The sequence below is a fragment of the Olea europaea genome, chromosome 13 (assembly GCF_002742605.1).
Source record: "Olea europaea var. sylvestris chromosome 13, O_europaea_v1, whole genome shotgun sequence".
Taxonomy (NCBI): domain Eukaryota; kingdom Viridiplantae; phylum Streptophyta; class Magnoliopsida; order Lamiales; family Oleaceae; genus Olea; species Olea europaea.
The window spans coordinates 21,097,368-21,109,817 of NC_036249.1; the positions used below are offsets into that span (position 1 = coordinate 21,097,368).

At 33.7% G+C, this 12,450-nt stretch overlaps 1 protein-coding gene across 1 annotated transcript; it reads right to left on the minus strand.

Moving 5' to 3' along the window:
* Positions 1-1,023: 1,023 nt before the first annotated feature.
* Positions 1,024-7,568, minus strand: LOC111407843 (hexokinase-1-like). Its single transcript, XM_023037529.1, has 9 exons — positions 7,023-7,568; positions 5,022-5,185; positions 4,754-4,936; positions 3,755-3,829; positions 3,088-3,244; positions 2,808-2,905; positions 2,603-2,733; positions 1,810-1,891; positions 1,024-1,625 (listed from the first exon to the last, which is right to left on the minus strand). Exons 1-9 carry the CDS (start codon positions 7,279-7,281, stop codon positions 1,278-1,280), a joined length of 1,497 nt encoding a protein of 498 aa, XP_022893297.1. The 5' UTR covers positions 7,282-7,568; the 3' UTR covers positions 1,024-1,277.
* Positions 7,569-12,450: the final 4,882 nt, after the last annotated feature.

The window sequence follows — 12,450 nt, forward strand, 5'->3', positions numbered from 1 at the left end:
CTAAAGCATTTGTATATCATCTTTCTTACTTGCATACTGAGATCAATAAGCAACTTGACACAAGTAATGCATTATATAAACCTCGATCTGATTGGCAATGGCATAAACAATCATTCGAATTTAACATTGGGAATTATGTTATACTGTAAGTTTGTAGTGCTGATCCTTATAAAATTTTAAAGTATGTTTATTTAAATGCATGTGTCATTGATCTTTTATCACATTTTGGCCACCATTCTATTTTAACTGTTAAGAACTTCGTCACTTACAAATGTTATTTTAACCCCTCTGCCGATCCGTTCTACCTCCCATGGGAAGTCTTACATTGAATCTTTTACTATGTCTACTTCAATCCTTCCTATCATAGCACACAAAGATAAAATTTTTGTTATTTTAGATGAACAGATTATGTTGACCAATGATGGAGAGATTTGGAACTTCCTTGCTTGTTAGGTAAATCGGCCTAATTTTGATTGCACATGGATTGTCAAAGAAAAGTTACAACAACTCTGGATTAAGCTTGAGTTTCGATCTTTGTTTCTTACTAAAGATCGTCCCCCTTGGTAAAAGTTCAACCACTCGACAAAGTCGAGTTTTTCCCCACTCTAGAAGAGTTGATGAGGACATCTAATTTTGGGCTAGTTTAGCATTTTTGCTTTGGGCTACTTTTGGGCTAGTTTAGTATCTTTTATTTTTGGGCTTGTATTATGTATTGGGCTGGCCCAAGCCCTTTTTCCTTTGTGTTACATGTAGGCAACCTTTTGTGGGAGAGATATGATAGAATGAATTGAATTGAGTGTTGCAGGAACGTTCTCCTTTTCCACCGCCCTTTGTTCTCCTCTACTCCTCTCCTTCTTCCTCCCCTGGCTGGCTGTCTTATTTACCTATGCTTCTCCTCCTAATTTCTTCATTCCATACTACATCACAAAGTACACATCACATGCACATCAATTCTGATTCTTATTATGCATATTCAGAATACACGATCAGAAGAGAATATTCAAAGACAACTAACTAATGGGAAGAGGCAAATAATCTGAATCCCCAACTTTATTCTCTATTTTATCACAAAATGATCTCACACTAGTGTCCAAAGACTTCTTCAATACCAGAAGAGCATAAATCAAATATATGTGGGATTGTGGGAATGATGTCCTGAACTAGGAGGATAAAAGACTAATCATTTCTATGAAGCAAAGATGGGGGGAGTATAGCATATAACACTTAAAACTGTGAAGTTTCTCGCATAAGATGGTCACACCTTACTCTGACCGGCATCAGGACTCCTCGGTTTCAAGGTACTGGGAATGAGAGGCTGCGATGAGTGCAGCTCCAATGCCAGAGCTGTCTTTGGAAAGCTCAATGTTAACGCTCTCTGAAACCTCCTCCCCCAGGAGCTCTTTAAGTGTATTCTTCAGACAATTCCTGAATTCAGAATACTGCTCAAACAGTCCGCCATCCAACGCAATCACTGACCTCTGCTTCTCACCCTTTTTTACAGTATCTCTTCCCAGTTTTTTGAGAATTCCAAAGATTCCAGCAGCCGAAAGACGGGCCCCACGAGTGGCAACAATTTCACATACTTCCACAATCATTTTCCTCATTTTTAAGGAAGAATTAGGTATCTGTCACAAAGAAAAATGGAGACAATGTGTAACTGCATTAGGTTTTTGCACAAGCAGCCAACTTTAATTGCTCCTCGGATGCACCCCAGTCAACATAGTAGAGATGCCAAAATTTGCTAGCTCTACAAAGAGATAGATGACCATTTATACCACTATGCCTCTCGATGAATACAAAGTATTTTACCTCCAAGATATCCTTTAGTTTGCTCCCAACCAATTTGAGATCAGCAGTATCGTCGTGATGCATTGCAGCCATGACAGGGATCCTGCACCGCATTTTTCTCTCAGTATCTATATTACAAATGATTTAGCACCTCTTTCAGGCCCCTTTTTTCAGTATAGATTTTGTAAAAAAAAGTGATTTTTTGGAGGATATGTGGTTGAAAAGTAGGGAAATGTTTTCGGTTTACACACATTATTTTATTGGGAGGGTTGAAAATGAATTTGGGGAAAAATCAGTTTTAAAGAATGAGGCTCAAGCAAGGGCTTCATTTCCTCGATGAAACAATGTAGTATTATGAGGATTTTATTTGACCAAAGCTATAAGTTAAACCACATCCGATAATTCGTTAATAGAACTACGGTTTTAGGTGCATTTGTTGGACCATGAAAGGACAAAAATGTCCATAAGATAAATGCATCTAAAAATGAGGATTTTAAGATAGATGGCCAAACTAAAATGACTAAATACACAATGAGAAATATGTCAAAGAGTGAAGAGGGCACAAATTATGGAGAAATTAAGGGTAGGAAGAATTAGATAGGATATCTCGCTTAAGCCTCGGGAAATGTCCACAAAAGAAATGTGAAAGATTTGATTCTTTGGACCTTTCAGTACAAATAACACTGATTGAACTTGTGTAGATTCACCACGTTTGTTAGCAATAAGACTAACTTCTTGTATCACTACTGAAATTAGATGGTACATTAGCTTACAGAGATTCTCGTATCCAGCCAGCATCGCCATCACTACTCACCTTATTATGAATGGAATTCTCAGTTTTATCGGGATATCATCACCAAAAAAGGATGCTTCTTCTGCCAACCTGCAAAAGACTCGGCGTACAATTTCTCCCAAATACATGCCAGAAATTATCTTCTCAAAAATCTGAAGAAACAAGTTATGGGTGAGATCAGACATATAACCAAGCAGAAGTAATAAGAAAAAGCTATTGAAATGACCTGCTCGCCAGGGTTTAAACTTTCAGCATCAAGACTTCGATCATACTCTGTTAACGGAAGATGTGATGATCGGAAGTTACCCCATTCCATGTTTATAACTTGCAAAAGTGAAGCAAAATCTAGTTAATAATATAGATCACAACGATGTCCACGCATGGCTAAATAAACGGGCGGTGAAAATTGATGAAGCATAAAGGGAGAGATGATCAATGATGAAAGGACAATTTATGCCTTGATCAACATTAGATAACAATATACAATCGAAGGATGGAGCTGCTAACCATTTCCCCAGATTTAGGAAGCGGACCTTGCCACTTTGGAATAGCATTTGCCCATTCTACATATGCGGCATTAGTTCCAGTACCCAATATCACCGCAGCAATCACATCAGGGTGGTTGTATTGTCCTCCGGCTAATGTTCCAACTGTATCATTGACCTGCATACCCCGAGGAAGATATTGAAGTTCTAATTTATTAGATATTCTACAAGTTAAAGTTTGGTGTAAATGGTCGGCCAAAAGGAGGCCGGACCAAGATTTTGGTCCATAGTTCAACCTTCAATGCTCTCTCACGATCATGTGGGGTTTTAAGTTCACAAAGAAGTAAAAGGTTACTTTAAACATAAGTACAAGATACTAGTAACTTTGTGTTTCCAAATATGTTAGCACAAGTTATTTTTTTTTTTTTTTTTTTTTTTTTTTAAGTTTTAAATTAAAAAATTATGTATTTCAAAAGTAATCCTGACCTTTAGCATCAAAAATTATTAATTCAAATTTTTCTGATTTCATAAATATATGTTTTGCCAAACAAACCACTTCCATTGGGCAAGTTCAGAAAATACAGGTAAAAGAAATAATTGATAAAGTAGACTATGTGACATCAAAAATATTATATGCACAAGCAAGGTGAAAGTAGAAAAATTTCATGATGGGAAAATCTAGACTTACCAAAGCAGTCACATGCATATCAAGGCCAACTCTTTCCATTGCTTTAGTCAACTCTCCGACAATATCTTGTCCTATCTATTTAAAACCATCAATAATAGATACATTGGAGAATTAGAATCCTATAAGTAAATATGTCTAATCCTCAGGGAGCGAGCACACACATGGAACAACAATCACAGTTCTATTCAGATCCAGCAATTAACCATCAACATTTGTCATATACATTTCCTGAGTCATTAAGGGATGGATGGTAAACTAGAAAACATCAAATTAGAAAGGAAGGTTCCATGACAAAATCAAGAATCAGGTAGAGAATGCACAACCACAAATACATAGGGAGGAGAGAACTAGCTTATTTTCTTTACTTAGTTCATTTATAGCTAAAGGAGAAGTCACCAGATAGATAAGTGGAATGTGAAAAAGAAATGACATATTCTTACATATGACTCACTTATCTACACTTACTAGTAATTAGCTAGTACTTCCTTATAAATAAAATTCAATGAGACCACAGTACTAGTTTACACTAACCAAGCAAATGAATTGATTGAATCCCAGAACAAACCAAACATTAACCAGTTTACTGAAAAGAATGGTTGAAATCAGATCATAGACCTTACATCATTAAAACATCACATATAAGTTGACCAACAAGGGTAAAAATATTTTGGAGCACAGTTAGTAAGGTTGATATGCCAAATTATCTATCACTACAGCTGCAGAAAAAAAAAAATAATAAATAAATAATCTGAAGACGAGTGGATTTTTGTGAAAATCAGCTTCGGCAAGTGGATATAGCTCTCACATTGATGTCAAACACTGTATGTTTGTGTTCTTTGTGCATTTTCTGATTCCCTTTCAGAGTTAGATATTAAGGTTTAATCCTAAAATGAAACCCAAGTGCAATAGGTATGCCTCTGCACAGATAAATAACAGAATAATAAATGCAAGTTCAACAAATAAAAAAGAAAGAGAAGAAAGCTAAGATCTGAAACTAACTGCGTCTTCTATGAGGAAGCCTTTAGTCCACTTTGTAAGAGTCCCAGAAGCCAATGATAATTGCTTAACTGGGAAGGAAAAGGTGAAACCCAGCTCCCTTTGCCTGCCAGGTGGATGAACAAAGTCTTCACCTTCTGTTGCAACAAAGTTTGCAAGTGCCGCAGCAATAAAATCAAACAATTCCTGGAATCACCATGAAATGAAATTTCACATCATAATAACAATTGAAACAACATTTAAAACTGAAAGAATGGCTGAAGACACTTACAAGAGATGATCCAACCATCAAATGTGGAGGAATTGAAAGTACTTCAGGTTCTTTTTTGACCACACGGTTTTCTTTTCCACCAAGCTGCACACGCAGGACTCGGAAGTTTGTGCCACCTAGGTCCAATGCATAAAATACTCCTTTTTCATCGCTGAAGCAGAAATATTGACGAACATAAGCACGATAAGTGAAGCCTATCTCCAGGAAGAGAAACAGAGACAAAACTTAATCATATTAAATTAGTCCAGGATCTGATAGAACTAAGGGCACTACAATCTAGCCGTCCTCAAGATCATGGTAGCTAAAGAAAACAGAATTTTACAGTTCTTAGTATTCTCTCAGAATAATGTTTCCACTATTTGTATCTTGTTTACTGTAAGTCCATTATATAGTGATTGAGATCATTCCTCTGAGAACTTCCATTTCCTGAATATTTCAAGAGAATAATTAATAGTCAGCTAGTAGCCCAGTGATCCATTTGAGTTTGTTTATTTCATGTGTCACTTTGAACAAACTTGTACTGAACCACAGTGAAATTACGATGTAATTCACAGTTAAAACAGAAAGCAAAATGATAAAACAACCACAACATTCATGACGTCCAACTATAGAATATTTTGATGTATCAGAGTAATGATAAGTGGTCAAGACAATCTGAGGATTTAAGTCAATAAGTAAGCTAGTTAGCAGTAATTTTGACTTGATAATGGAAAGTAGAAGCTAATTCAGAATACAACAAGAAAATTATAGATGCAACTTCAATAAAAACTCAAATCTGAATAGTGTTTTATTTTGGAAAAAGTGGAGATAATTGTGCAAAACTATAATAGTATTCAGATAGTACAGGTAGTAAATTATGCAACAAAATCAGGTTACAGTTGTAAAATGAAGAGTTAATACTATGTTTGACTATTCAGGAAATTGAGTCAACAGAATTAAAAACACGATAAAAAGAGAAAAACTTAAAAACAAGAACAGTTAAAATAATTTTTAACATGTGATGATAATGATGAAGAAACTAATAAATGAACCCGATAAGGAGAAGCGGAAGAACCAAAGAAGTAAAAAATGTAAAAAGAATAACAATGCGTGCTTGCATGTCAGAAGGTCCACAAATGAAAGATTTATGTGTATTTAACGCTCGAGTCACTAAGAAAGGCGTAAAAGAGGATTCAGAAATAGGAAAGAAAATAAAGGTCCCTAGTTACGTTTACAACAGACATTAAATAAAAGCACAAACAAATCTTTGTTAAAGAAAATGTCAATTGTCTATTAGCATAAGATTGCCATGAAATGAGTGAACTCTCAACTCAACCAGAACCTTAAACTGAAATCAGAGTATGCCTTAAAAAGTGAATTACAATTCAATGAACTAATATCAAAGCATGTATGGTCTCTCCAATAAAGTCAAGGCTATATTGCGCTTATATGAATCGTATTTTCAAAATAACAGGCTAAAATTATTCCCGAAATATGAGAATAAGGTTTCTTATTCAATAAACAATTTTACCTGTTCAACCACACCTAAAATCATATATTTGCATCGCCACTCTTTGGTTTAGATAAAAATCCGATTTTTTGTAGAATTTGACATAAATTGATGAAATATGTGGTTGAAATTTTGATAAGTTGTGGGTCACACTATGCTCGTGGTTTAAAATGAATTTAAGGAAAAATGAGTTTTAGAAAATGAGACCAAATAGGGGCTAAAACTCAATATTATCAGAGATATAAGAATTGCAGAAGCAATAGAAGCAAGTTAGTGATAATGAGCTGACCGTACACTTGGCATGTTTTATAAGTCAAATTGGACCATACTCGACAATATTAACAAAGAAAAAGTAGCTAAATATAATCTGTCCTGTTCAATCCAGTCCCATAGTGCATTCAAAACAAGTCCGTATAGGCTAATAGCAACTAATCTTCAAGATTTATTCATATGGGAGCTCAATTTACTATTTAAAAAAAAATAAAAATAATATATATATATATATATATATATATATATATAGCTGATGAGCATCTTTAGTTTGCTGCCGCCTTCGGAGGCGAGGCCGGCGTGCATCTCAACCGTCATGGCGTCAGCCACCTGCAGGAGCATACCAGTTGGGGTGCCACACTTCTCTTCCAGCTCTCTCAAAATGGCCTTCGCCTTGGTCCATTTCCCGGAGCTCTTCATCCGGTGTCTCGTCACCAGCACAGCTGCGGCACATACCGCTGCCGTACACACCACCGCTGCCGCCGCCGCCACCTTCCCCATCTCAGTACGATGAACAACTCAAAACCCACTATTCACTTACCCCACAAAAACAATTCACTCTGTATGTTTATTTATGTCAAAGATTGAAGCTTTGATTTGATTTTTGAGTTAGAAGTAACCATTCCACCCCATGTGAGTAGAAAATTAGAAAAAAATACCAATCTCACCCACCTCCCACGTGAGTGTTATGTAATGGTAATGGTTCAGAACCATTATTCTATAGAACAAGGAGTGTAAAAGTAATTAGAAGATGCAAATGGAAAACAGCAACGAAAATGGTGAAAGCTTACCGGGATAATTTTGAGAATGGCCGGGAAATTATTCCACTTTCTCACAATAGCCTAATTTGTTAAAAGTACTACTTTACCCTTATTAAGGTTATTTATGAGATATATCCTTTATCTTTTAAGGTCTTATCAATCAGGTCCTATATCTATATTTTTGAGCCTTTCAAACACCTTTAAATATTCTCTGTATATTGAAAGTTCTTCAAAAATTATAGGTTGTCCTTTTTTAGTTATGTATCCTTTAAATAAGCCTTCTGAAATTTCTTCTTGTATATTTCTATGTCTAGTTATAATATCTTCTACTTTTCGTATTTCGTTATGAGTTCTCACAGAATCAAATCCTATATTATTCTTACAACTATAATCTATATCTCTATATATTTCTTCAATTTTTTCTTTACCAATAGGAAATATAACATCAGATTTTACATCTAGTTTAAGCAGAAAAGAAACATCTTTTTCATCTAAAAATAAAATAAGATTATTATCATCATTAACAGTGGAAGTGGATGCTTGTGAATTGTTCATTAAAGATAATTAAAACATAAGAATGTAAAGCAAGTAAGTAACTTACAGTAATCAAATGAATAAATAGGCTTTCCTTCCAGTATGTTCTTATAGATGCTTTGCATGTACTTAATCAATCTTCTGAATCAAGTAAAGATTTAAAATATTTTTGAAATCATTTGGGTCCACAACTGCTTCCGCAAAAGGCTTTTCAATTAAGGTTGCATTTCTCATTCTAGAGAACTAGTCGTGTTTCCACAGACGCTATTTCACAGTATCCAGAGTCTCTGTTTTCACCTTTATCCAAACTCTTTTCAGAATCAAGTTCCTACTTGGAACGAAATTTTAAAAGATAACTCACACTCAAGGTGCTACAATTTTTGTTAGAAAACTGCCCTTTTCCCCTAAACCATTCATCAAAAACGGGTACTTTAGCATGGCTAACATCCATTCAAAATCAATGTTTTGAAAATCTTTTAAAATCTCTATCTGTACTGCCGAGGAATCATGAGAAACTTAACGAAATCCTTTTATGAAAGCTTTGTTGAACATAACAAACTTTACTTTGATATTCATAAATTGAAATTGTACATGCTTACAAACTATATTTACATACCTTTGGTACTCACCTTATGAAGTTTAAAACTCCATAAGTGATTACCTTATTACACGCTTTCCTATCTTCAAGCTATCTAATATCTTTTTCTGAATACAAGTGGTGTATACAGATTATAAAGAATTTTTCTCCAATGTGTTTTCAGAGGATAGAGATAGATTTTTCGAGATATCTTCCTTCTTCCTTCATGCCTCCTTTTATAGGAAAGTTTGGAACCTTATCTTGGACAGGTGTCTTCCACTTTCTTTGTTAGGTAGGAAGGCATCTTATCTCCACCGAATTCTTCATTGTCTTCTTGCTATGTGGACCTTTCTTTGAAAATTATGTGCCTTATCTTTAGAGTTTGTCTGCCACTTATGTCAATTAGTGGATAAGTGGTCATAATAATGGAGACTTTCTTATATTATTTCTTGTCTTTAGTAGCCACAGTTTTTCTTTAATAAATTTCTTTATTAAAGTAGTGATAAAGGGCTACTTCAATCACTTCACTTCTCCATTTTTGAATCAAAGAATTCTACAGGGAATTCTTCATCGTTAAGAGATGCTTGGCTCATATCTTCAACAACACAGTATTCACAGTGGTGATCACTGTAATTCCAAAGTAACTTGCATAATTCCTTAGCCATATCTTCTGATCCATGCACTTGGTTGGATATAATTGCAGATAATAAATGGTCAAGATAACAAAGATCTTCCTCTTTAGTGGTTATCCTTGCACTGAAATATATAATATGATCTTCAGAAGGATAAACCCATATTTTTTCTTTCTCAGTAATTATCTGAGTTACATGTTCAAATATTTTTTTGTACCCTTTTGCTCTTCTATAGGGCATCATATTAAGAATATCTTGATATCCATTTTTAACAACCTTTTGATTGGTTGGTAAAAAATGTTGATTTGTAAGTCCCAATTTTATCACATGGAACAATGGATGCATATATTCAAGAGAAGGATCCCATTCCATTGTTGCTGAATAGAATCTGATATATATATTTGTTGTTTTAACAACTTCAGTATATCTCTTGATAGCTTTCCTGATGTTGGCTGGAAGTTGAGCTATCTCTTTAAGATCTTTGCTTGGATATATACAAAGTATATTTCCTATCTCAAAGCAATTTCGAACCCAATTGGCTGGTGCTCCTGGATAGAAATTTATCTTGTTGTATTTTGAATAGTGGAGAGTCTTCATCCACTTTCCAATCTCCAAATACCAATCTGATAGAATGTTAAAAATAACAATAAACAATGTTACTTCTTCAAAACTATCTTTTCTCGGCGTTTTTGCTTCATGGCATATTTTGACAATATCTTTAGGATCTATCCTTTCAATAGAAAGTTTGGATTGAGTTTGGCTCTGTGAAGAGCTACCTTCTCTTTTGATATTTGGAATATCTTCATTACCAGTAATAGGTTTGAGTATTCCCTGTGAAGGGGTTCCTATTACTTTCTTTTCTTTCCCTTTATCCTCGGGAAGAGCGCTAGTATTCACAAGTCCCTGCGAAGGGATACTAGGCTTGGTACAAGTATCTTCTACCTCAAGGGCTATATTTTTGCCTCGAAGATTATCTTGGATATTTTGAATTTGAGCTTCCAAATAGGAAACTTTTATTTCAAGTATCTGGACTTTCGTCCTTAGTTGTTCTAGCTCCATCCATGCTAAGATAATCAGGAAGAAAGTTAGTTTTACCTTTTATGTATTCAATGTCAAATTTGAAATATGAAAACCAAATTTGTATCCTAATAATATATCTATTATTAATAGATGGATCGACATTATTCTTTAAAAATGCTTTAACTTGAGTATTATCAGTTCTAATTAAGAATTTCTTTGGCAATAAATAATCTTCATATTTCTGAACTCCTCTTTTTACAGCAATGAGTTCTTTTCTGTTCGTCTCATATCTGGTTTCAACTTCTTTGAATGTTCCCGAAGTATAACCTGCAAGTATTTCAGGACAAGAACAATCTTTTTCACATTTATATTCTTTATGATTCTTTTTAACTTTTAAAACTGCTCCCCAGTAATAATCTGAAGCATCAGTTTCCAAGATAAAAAAATAATCTTCTTGTGGTATTACTAGTTTGGGCAATACCTTCAATTCTTCTTTAACTTTCCTTATATTTTCACAATATTTTTCTTCCTAAGACCACATTATATTTTTTCTTAATTTTGGAAGAAAATAATTTTTCAATTTAGCACAATTTTCAATGAATCCTTCAGCATAATTCAATATACCAAAGAAACTTTGTAATTTTTTTTATCTTTGATTTCTTTAGGAATTCTTGAAGTTTTTCACCAATATGAGATTGCAACTGCAATTCTCCTTCTTTTATAAATAATCCTAAAAATTCAATTTCTGTTTTAGCTATCTCAGCTTTCTTTTGAGAGAGTGTAATACCATGTTTTTTCATGATATAACAAAATTTTTCAAGATGCTCTATATGTTCATCAATATTATTTGAATGAATAAGTAAATCATCTACATATGCAATACAAAAATGAGTAATTGGTTTAATTACCTCATCCATTCTTCTTTGGAATATCTGTGGTGCATTTTTCAACCCAAATGGCATTACATTCCATTCGTATTGTCCTAAAGGATTGGGGGTACTAAATGCAGTTAGTGGTCTACTTTCTTCTGTAAGCATGATTTGCCAAAACCCTGACTTACATTCAAATTTTGAAAATATCTTTTTGTTTTGTACTTGTTTAATAAGGGTATCCTTATTTGGCAAATAATATCCATCAAACTTAGTTACTTCATTTAATTTTTTATAATTTATCACCATTCTGGCTTTTCCTCTTTTTATCTCACTATGTTTTCTAACCATAAAGGCTGGACTGCTATGTGGGCTTTTACTAGACCTAATTAGTTTAGCTTCTAGCAATTCTTTTATCTGATTTTTAAATTCTTTTTGATCATCAACACTATATTTCATAGGTTTAACTCTAACAATAGTATCTGGATTGGTTAATTCTATTTTTGCCTTTACTTTATCTATATTCCATTTTTCTAATGGATTTTCAGAATATGTTTCAGAAATTTCTTTTTTCAATTTTTCAATCCTATTTTCTGTTGTCATTTTTAAGACTGTAACTGGTTTAAATTTTTCTGTACTCCAACATCCACCACACTGGGTTGAAGAACTCTGATGGTTTATTTTTCTATATGCAATTGTAACAGCCTTATTTATTTTTGGTGTAAATATCCTATGTGCACAAGGTGTTGTGAACATATATTTATCAATATATTGTGTAAATGATGCATATTTTAATAGGAAATTTTGTCCTAATAAAATATCACATCCAATTGTGGTTGACATATATATTGTATCAACAAATACTTCTCTAAAGGAAATTAGAAAAGGTACTTGAGTAGCATACTTACTATATACTACCTTATTTCCACCTACTGTTGTAGCAGTTACTATCTTCTTCGAGTTGTATTTTCAGCATTCAGATGGTAGTAAATTTGGTAAACATAGACTTATTGTACTTCCTGTATCTAAGTAAGCATGGAATTTAATTCTACAATAGCCTTTTACATTAAGTATAATTTCAATATATGAACTCATGGGATTAGTACTAATTATTCTTTCCATGATAACAATGATTTCATATTTTCACCTATTCTTGGAATGATAATTGGATTATCATCAACTGTTATCTTTAAATATCATTGGCAGATTTTATAAGGACTATATTTTTCAAGAAAGTTCATTCCTAGTAGAATAGGTGAACGATCTACTCCATATAA

Bases quoted from the DNA above. Each gene is read 5' to 3' on its own strand.
- LOC111407843 (XM_023037529.1), bottom strand. From the start codon at position 7,281: ATGGGGAAGGTGGCGGCGGCGGCAGCGGTGGTGTGTACGGCAGCGGTA. The intron at 4,937-5,021 runs GTAAGTGTCTTC...TGGTGATTCCAG, and splicing joins TGATGGTTGGATCATCTCTT to GAATTGTTTGATTTTATTGC. The intron at 3,245-3,754 runs GTAAGTCTAGAT...CGGGGTATGCAG, and splicing joins ATATGCATGTGACTGCTTTG to GTCAATGATACAGTTGGAAC.